General features: G+C 33.7%; 1 protein-coding gene across 1 annotated transcript in view; it reads right to left on the bottom strand.

The window, feature by feature from the left end:
* The window catches only part of TTC6 (tetratricopeptide repeat domain 6), a 214333-nt gene that overhangs the window by 90886 nt on the left and 113556 nt on the right, over window positions 1-9891 (bottom strand). The window contains exon 7 of the mRNA XM_024114964.2: window positions 8905-9009. Within this exon, the coding sequence (XP_023970732.2) occupies window positions 8905-9009 (105 nt within the window). The remainder of the gene's footprint in view (window positions 1-8904; window positions 9010-9891) is intronic.

Here is a 9891-nt window from a genome sequence, read left to right as displayed (position 1 = left end):
TGAGAGTCCGCCTGCCAATGCAGGGGACACAGGTTCATGCCCCAGTCTGGGAAGATCCCACATGCTGCGGAGCGGCTGGGCCCGTGAGCCATGGCCACTGAGCCTGCGCGTCCGGAGCCTGTGCTCCGCATCGGGAGAGGCCACAACAGTGAGAAGCCCGCGTATGAAAAAAAGAAAAAAAAAAAGAGTCATGTACCACAATGTTCATTGCAGCACTATTTACGATAGCCAGGATATGGAAGCAACCAAAGGGTCCACTGACAGATGAACTGATAATGAAGATGTGGCACATATATACAATGGAATATTACTCAGCCATATAAAGAAACGAAATTGAGTTATTTGTAGTGAGGTGGATGGACATAGAGTCTGTCAGACAGAGTGAAGTTAAGTCAGAAAGAGAAAAACAAATACCATATGCTAACACATATATATGAAATCTAAAAAAAAAATGGTTCTGAAGAATCTAGGGGCAGGACAAGAATAATGATGGAGACATAGAGAATGGACTTGAGGACATGGGGGAGGAGGAAGGGTAAGCTGGGACGAGGTGAGAGAGTGGCACGTACTTATATATATTACCAATTGTAAAATACATAGCTAGTGGGAAGCAGCCACATAGCACAGGGAGATCAGCTCAGTGCTCTGTGACCACCTAGAGGGATGGGATAGGGAGGGTGGGAGGGAGACGTAACAGGGAGGAGATATGGGGATATATGTATATGTATAGCTGATTCACTTTGTTATAAAGCAGAAAGTAACACACCATTTTAAAGCAATTATACTCCAATAAAGATGTTAAGAAAAAAAAAAAAGAATGTGGTTCATATCTTGGAACCTGTCAGGATATGGCCCAGGGCAATTACAGCATTGCTTACCTTATACATGATGTAAAAATTCTCCTCCTCTACTACAGGGATATTGCTAAAATTAGTATGCATGTAATAAAAGCTGGGATGCAGATGGAAATTGAAACAGTTTTGCTACCTTAAAAGTCAGTTATGACTTCTGCTTCTAATAATGGCATGCTAGGTACTTCTGCTGAGAACAACTAAGAAAGTGTGTATTATGTCTAACGTAATCTTCAAAGCATCAAAAAGCTAACAAGATGATGAAGAAATACTGAGCAAAAATATAGGAAAAAGCAAAAACCTGAAAATGTAAACCCAGTTTTCAAAGATGATTTTGTTTGCAAGATGTTTGCCAAAACCGTTGCAAAGCTGAGCTGCACATCTGCAACTTTTGAGGTCAAGGATGACAGAAATCCAAGCCCAAAATCTCCCTGAGGTATGGAAACTGATTTTATATATATATAATATACAAGTATCCAAGGCTACAGGGATACTACAGGGCTATACCCTCAGATTAGGAATGAATGGAAGTAAATCAACATTTGTGTATACTTTCAGCCTAGGCTCTGTCACAAGGTGTTCATAGAAACTCAAGCCTCAACCTTAAATTTAGGTTGAGTGGTACAGATCTCAGGTTCTGAAAAAAAAATTTTTTCTCTAGAGGAGGAACTGCCATTCAAGGTCTCAAATATTTACTAAAAATAATGTTTTAAATACAATGATAAACATTTAAAGACAGGTACACAAAGAAACAAAACACCAGAACATAATAGGTTTGGAGGAAATATATAAATTCTAAAAAGAAAAATACAAAACCAAATTTAAAAATACAGAGAACAAGTTTAACAATATATTAGACATAACTGAAGAAAGAATTTATGAACCTGAACTAAAGACTAGAAGAAATTGTCCAGGATCCAGTTTCAAGAGGAAAAAAAAGTAGTTAATACACGTGATTAAAGTCCAAGAAAATGAAAGAGAGAATGGACAGAGGCAAAATAAGAAGAAATAGTGACTAAAAATTTTACATAGCTGATGAAAGATATCAAACCACAGATTCAAAAATCCCAATTATTCTTAAATACAATAAATAAGAAGAAATCTACAACTAGACACATCATACTGAAACTGTATGGAAGAAAAGTGAATAACTTAAAAGTAAAAAGTTAGGGGGAGGATGCAGAGAATTGATTATCTTCAAAGGATTCATACTTAAGACTCAATTCTCAACAGCCATAGTGTACACCAGAAAATTGTGGAATATCATTAGTGTGCTAAAAGTAAATATTTGCAATTGTATTATCCCCAAGTAAAATATCCCACAAGCATGAATATAAAGACATTTGAAACAATTAAAAAACAGGATTTTACCACTTCCCTTAAAGCAAGTTCTAAACGATATACTTTAGCAGAGGGCAAAATGATTCCAGACAGGATGGTCTGAGATACTCAAAAAATAGAAAGGTTCATTGTTATAGTATAATGTTATGTAAGGAATTTAGTGTTGTAAGCAAAAGTGAATAGATGAAAATCTGTGTTAAAAAATAATTTTTGCCCCCCCCAAAAAAAAATAGAAAGGAAAAGAGAGAGAGATAAATACATGGGTAAAACATAAGGAATATTGCATAAAATGATAAGAATAATGTCTTTGGAATTTTAAAAGATAAGGATCTAAAAATGTATCAAAGTTAGAGCATATTAAATCAAAAAGGAATAAATGGAATAAAAGATTTAAAGTCATTGTAGTTTCCTGGAAGAGTATAAAGGTATTGATTAATATTAGCTATTGAGGGACTTCCCTGGTCTAGTGGTTAAGACTCCACGGTTCCACTGCAGGGAGCACAAGTTCGACCCCTGGTTGGGGAACTAAGATCCCACATGCTGCATGGTGCAGCCAAAAATTTAAAAAACAAACAACAACAAAAAAATTAGCTACTGATAAGTTAAACATATATATTCTATGGAAACCATCATAGGAATAAGAAACAATATATATAACTTCCAAAGTAGGCATGATAAAACACGATTTACCCAAGTAGTTAAAAGATGAAATAAGGGCAGAAAACCTTAATAGACATTTCTCCAAAGAAGACATACAGATGGCCAGTAGGCACATGAAAAGATGCTCAGCATCACTAATTATTAGAGAAATGCAAATCAAAACTACAGTGAGGCACCACCTCACACCGGTCAGAACGGCCATCATTAAAAAGTCTACAAATAACAAATGTTGGAGAGGGTGTGAGGAAAAGGGAACCCTCCTACACTGTTGGCAGGAATGTAAGTTGGTGCAGCCACTATGGAAAACATTACGGTATGGAGGTTCCTCAGAAAACTAAAAACAGAATTACCATATGATCCAGCAATCCCACTCCTGGGCATATACCCAGACAAAACTATAATTCAAAAAGATACATGACCAAAAAAAAAAAAAAAAAAAAAAAAAAAGATACATGCACCCCTGTGTTCATAGCAGCACTATTCACAATAGCCAAACATGGACACAACCTAAGTGTCCATTGACAGATGAATGGATAAAGAAGAATTGGTACATATACACAATGGAATACTACTCAGCCATAAAAAAGAATGAAATAATGCCATTTGCAGCAACATGGATGCAACTAGAGACTATCATACTAAGTGAAGTAAGTCAGAAAGAGAAAGACAAATACCATGTGATACCACTTATATGTGGATTCTAAAATATGGCACAAATGAACCTATCTACAAAACAGACTCACAGACCTAGAGAACAGACTCGTAGTTGCCAAGGGGGAGAGTGGTAGGGGAGGGAAGGACTGGGAGTGTGGGATGAGCAGATGTAAACTACATATATAGGATGGATAAACAACAAGGTCCTACTGTAGAGCACAGGGAAATATATTCACTATCCTGTGATAAACCATAATGGAAAATAATTGTTTAAATGTCTGTATGTGTGTAGCTGAGTCACTTTGCTGCACAGCAGAGATTGGCACAACATTGTAAATCAACTCTACTTCAATAAAAAAATAAAAATTAAAAAAAAATTAAATCAGAATATATTATATGCAGACCACTGACATTTTTTTAAGGAATAATAAAAAAGATAAATTTAAGATAGGAAAGAAAAGGAGAATATAAAACAAACAAAAGGCAGCATCTATGAAAAACAAAAATCAAATGGCAGGATAAAACAAAAAATATCACTAATCATAATATATATAAACAGGTAAAATTTGCTTTTAAAAGAAATGAGACACACAGATCTTTGTATCTAAGTATCATTCCCATTCAAAGAAACCAAGAGTCTTTGAACAAAGGTCTGATTACAGTTCTGGTGAATGGAAAGTGTTCTGGGTCCTCTTTTTGTACCAGAAAGTCCAGTTGGATCCTTTTCCTTCTGGTCATTGGGTGTGAACAACCACCAGTACCAATTTACTTCTGGACTACCTTTCTAATGCATTACTCCATCATCACCAGTTCTAACCAACGCTTCTGATAATTGCTACAATTCTTACTTCTGTTCAGACAATTCTGCCTACTCTCAATTCCCTATATTCACACTTTTCTATATACAAAGACAGAAAAATACATGCTCATACTTTATAAACACATACATACTCATACTTTATAAACACATAGTTTATACAACATTGTACTCATATTGCAGACCCCCTATTGTGTCAGTTCATTTAGAATCAGATGCTACCAGTGGAAGATAAAGAGAGAGGGAGCAACATGCAGGGGGAGCCTTCAGACCATGATGTAGATCTGACAACTGTGGAAGGGGAAAAGAGAGGAAGGACTCGGTAGGAAGAGCTTCAGATTATGGACCAGTTCTGAGAAAGAGTCAGCCAGGCAGATGGAAAGTCTCTGAGCCAAAGTGCCTGATAAAACAGTCCCACATTGAGCTGGAAAGGGTCAGCTTTAGAAAGCCCCTGTGCTCAGTCACTGGCTGGGAGCAGTCCAGAGGAAGAATGGCCCTGGAGTGAATGCCATGGTAGATCTACAGGACAGCAGCTGGAGGCTGTCCAAGTATGCTCTTCCATCAGATTCTCTTGAAGGAGATGTGAGAGCATCACATCTTTTTTTGTGAATGCCACACCTATTTACACAATTAATATTCACCCATCTTTTACATTAAGGAATCTTTTATATAATTTGTTATTAATCTTCTCTTTTTAGCTCATGGCATTGTTTCCCCAAAAAAATAATTATTATTTTCTTAAGTAAATGAAAAGTTTAGATTACACTTAAAAAAAGGAAGTGCAAATATACACAATAATCTTCCAATTTAAATTACACATACACTTTGGCCAGGAATTCCAAATAGAAAAATACACATGTACACAAAGATACGTGAAACTATGTTTTAAGAGAAAAAAATCAAGATGCAGAACGATATAGATTACCTTATTCCACATATGTAAAAACATTAATCTGCACAAACCTGCATGACATAAATAAAAAACAAAATGTCCAAATAGATACATACAATGCATTTGACAATGGTTGATTTCAGGGAGAAGAGGACTGGGGAGGACAGCATTCAAGATGGGGAGTGCTCTTTATGCCATACACATCTTTGTATTTGAATTTTTTCTACTACTTGTGCAAGTTCTGAAGTAATTTTAATAGGTCTTACCACTCTGAAAACAGCAGACAATAATATTGCTAAAGAAAATAATGGTTTAACAAAAGACAAACTAGAAAGAAAATTTTGAAAAGAAACCACAAAATAAAATAATATTAGTAAGACCAAATTAAACACATGCCACTTATATGGTTCATATAAAACAGAACAAACAAGAAAGAGATGATTAAAATGAAAATATTCCTGAACACAAACAGATAACAACACAGGGCTGGCCATATAAGAGTAGAATTGCAGCATTAAATAGGCCAAAGTAGGTCATTCAAAACTGATAAGAGACAGAATTCATAAGAAAGATAAAACATTGCCAAATTCATAATAAAGATAAACAGCTTCTACTCACATAAAGTAAAAGCTATTATAACATATGGAGAAATGGACAAAACACAGGTGCATTGAAAGTCTCAAAAAGTGTTTTTTAGATCAAGTGAAAGAACTATGCCACAGAAGAATGGAATAACAGAACAATATAACAGCTATACCTATTATTAACTGAGCACTTACCATTCATCAGGCAACACACTATACAGTCTCTTATTAAATCCCCAGAACACCCATATTACATACAAAACTCTGAGACTTCAAGAAGTTAAGATACTTATGAAAACAAAGTTAAGATACTTAAGAAAAACTTAAGGTTACCAAAGAGGAAAGCGGGGAGAGATAAATTGGAAATTTGGAATTAACAGATACATACTACTATATATAAAATATTATAGATAAACAATAAGGACCTACTGTATAGCATAGGGAACTATATTCAATATCTTGTAATAACCTATAATGGAAAAGAATCTGGAAAAAAAACACATATATACATACATATATATATGTATAACTGAATCATTTTGCTGTACACCTGAAACATGGTAAATCAACTATACTTCAATAAAAAAATAAAAATTTTTAAAAAGAAGTTAAGATACTAATACAAGGGTATCCAGAAAACAAGGGATTCAAATCCAGGACTGTCTGATTCCAAACCTGCACACCGCTTAGTGCAGCTACAATATAAAAGTCACTGCATATAATACCATTGAATTAGCATTGTAGATACTATTGGGATATCTAGTAAACCACAAAGCAAATATCAATAAATTCCAAGAAACTGTTACTCTAAAGAACATATTTTCTAATGTTAATAAGGATAAACAATAAAAATTAAACAAAATAATCTCAGCAAGTTAAAAAAACACTTTCCCACATAAATTGTGTATCAAAAAATAAAGAAAACTGCAATAGAAATTATTTAGAAAATAATTGAACACACCATAAATAAAAATGTATGAAATAAGGTCAAAATACTTATATTTGTTAAAAATATGAAAGGTGGGCTTCCCTGGTGGTGCAGTGGTTGAGAGTCCGCCTGCCGATGCAGGGAACACGGGTTCGTGACCCGGTCTGGGAAGATCCCACATGCCACAGAGCGGCTGGGCCCGTGAGCCATGGCCACTGAGCCTGCGCGTCTGGAGCCTGTGCTCCACAATGGGAGAGGCCACAACAATGAGAGGTCCGTGTACCGCGAAAAAAAAAAAAAAAGAAAGGTAAAGAAATTAAATTTTCAACAAGAAATTAGGAAAATGCCCAAATAGAGATGTCAGCCTTCTGTGGAAGCAGGAAACCAATAACCAAAACATTTTCAAAAAGAGAAGCAACAAAAACTCAGAGGGGCAAAAATTGAATTTATAACTAATCCAAAAGTCTTTTGGTCAAATATGGTAGGTTGGACTCATTTGTTTTTCTGGATGACTGGTCATGATATCTAATAGCTAGGGAATCATACACCATAAACCTTGCTAAAAAAATTAAAGAGATGGTTTTACACTAGTGTGGGTATAGTAATTTGACAAGTAGAGAATAAAGCACTTGTAATTGAAAATAAATGAGAAAAGATCAAAAAAAATACTAAACTAATTTCTAGAAAATTCATTCTAGGGAAGAAAATAATTCCCCAAATATCATTAGAAATGGGAAAGAAAACAATGCAACTTTAGAAATGGAGATTAAAACTAAAGAGAGATTACATACAAACTCTGCATATAAGCTTATAAATTTCAATTGAATAGATGGCTTTCTGTAAGAATATGTTACCAATAGACTTCAGAAAAAATATTAAACATGAATAACCCAAGAATTAGAAAATAAAAAGTTTTAATTGTCAAAAAATTACCTTCCCAAACAGTTCAAATGTTTCTAGACAGTGAATTCTTCCACATTTTCAAGGTTATTCCTATGCTATTTTAATTCCAGAATATTAAAAAAGAAGAAATGCTACCCAATTAACTTTATAAAGCAAGAATGACCTTGATAACAGAGTCCAACAAAAAAAATACACTAAATACATATTTCACTCACGAGTATATATTTTTAAAATACAATAAAATATTGCCTAACACAACTTAATATAATATTTAAAAATAATACATCATAATCAAGTAATGCAAGGAATGTAAAGATGTTTCAATATCAACAATGATGTTGATGACCATTTCAAACAAGGGTATATATGGACAGAATTTCTTTGATTTAATCTTACCTCTGAATTTATTATGCTAATACCCTGGTATGCTTTCCCCACGACTAACTTTTTTGTCTTATTCTTTTCTGATATATGTGTTATCAGTAAGCTATCTAGGATCCTATGCAAATAAACTAATTCTAAATACATTAAAAATGTATGCACCATGATGTTCATCACAGAATTATTTTAAGAGGAAAATATAAGTAGGAAGAAGAAAAGGGGGTGGAAGGAGAAAAAAAGAAGAGGACGAGGAAGAAAAAGAATTTTTAACAATGAAAGAAAATGGACAAGAAAGAGGGCAGTGATTGTCTTGAGGGAGAAAAATAACAGATGATTTTGGTTTTCTTCTCTTCATTTTTCTAATTTTTAAAATAAGCTGTATAACATAAAATGAGAGCAAGCAAACACTTTAAGGGAAGAAGAAAATAGATTAATAATTGTATTGGGTAGTTTTAAACTTTCTTAAACATTAACTAAAAATGCACTTTTAAAAGCAAATGAAAATATCATAAAGATCTACTAAACAACCCAAGAAGCTTTATATCTTGTCAGTCAAATAAATGTTTCATTCAGAAAGAAAAGAGAATATTCTTTTTGACTGGGTAAATTAACATGGATAAGTACAACTTTTTTTTTAGAAATATACGTATAAGTGTATGTGCATAAGTGTACATATAGTTAGGGGTTATGTGTGTATATATGTATACACATATAACACATACATATAAAAATTATTTATTTTATATGTATAATTTCTATAGTGCCGTCCAATCATTCAATTATGGCAATTCTTACCGACAATTTACATAACTGTCCAGTAAAATTTAATGTCATAGTCAAGTATACAGTTTAATTATTAAACAACAAAAGAGAAAAGTCATTCAGTATTTTACCTCATATTTTGGATATACGGTTTCCTTTATGACAGATACTGGTACAGAGAATTTGGGTGAAGTTAGATTCCAAAACAACTTGGTAAATCCTGGATAAGCAGACACCTTTGAAAATAACATAAAAGGCTATTAGAAACTAACAAATGGTCCCTAGGGTAAATACCCAAGCTCCTATCAAAATTAGTTCTAGCTGCTGAGAAAATGAGGTGATTGGTTCCACAGTGTCTGCAAATCTGGGAAAGACAATTTATCATACCCATCAGATAAGCAAAAATATAGTCAGCAATTTCAAGTGATGCCAAGGATGTGGGAAATTAGTAGAACCACACTAGAGGCAAACTGTCCATTTCTAGTAAAATAGAAAATGTACATGCCACATAATCCAATAATTTCACTTCCAGCTATATATTCTAAGGAAATTCTTCCACATATTCATGAAGAGATATGTACAAGGATGTTGATACAGCATACGAAATAGCAAAATACAAAGCCCAATTTAAATGTCAATTAGTAGAGAAACAGATGAATAAAATGTGGTTTATTCATATAACTAAACACTGTAAAGCCATTCCAGCACAAAAATTACAAACCACAGATGGATTTTAGAAGCATAGTATTAACAGTAAAATAAGTAACTTTTAGAAAGATACATACAAAATCGTGTCATTTATATAAATGTACCTAGAACACACAGAACTATGGTTATTTATTGTTTAGGGTCATAAGTACATCTAATAAAGTATAAAATCATGGACTGGAAAAAAACATAATTGTAACAATAACTGTCCTTGCGTAAAAAGGAAGAGAAATGGAATTAGGAAGAAGTACAAGAGGACTTAATTTGTTTTTAAAATGCTGGAGAGGGTGTGGAGAAAAGGGAACACTCTTGCACTGCTGGTGGGAATGTAAATTGATACAGCCACTACGGAGAACAGTATGGATGTTCCTTAAAAAACTACAAATAGAACTACCATATGACCCAGCAAT

Source organism: Physeter macrocephalus, chromosome 11 (assembly GCF_002837175.3).
Source record: "Physeter macrocephalus isolate SW-GA chromosome 11, ASM283717v5, whole genome shotgun sequence".
Lineage (NCBI taxonomy): Eukaryota > Metazoa > Chordata > Mammalia > Artiodactyla > Physeteridae > Physeter > Physeter macrocephalus.
This window is presented reverse-complemented; position numbering and strand designations above follow the sequence as displayed.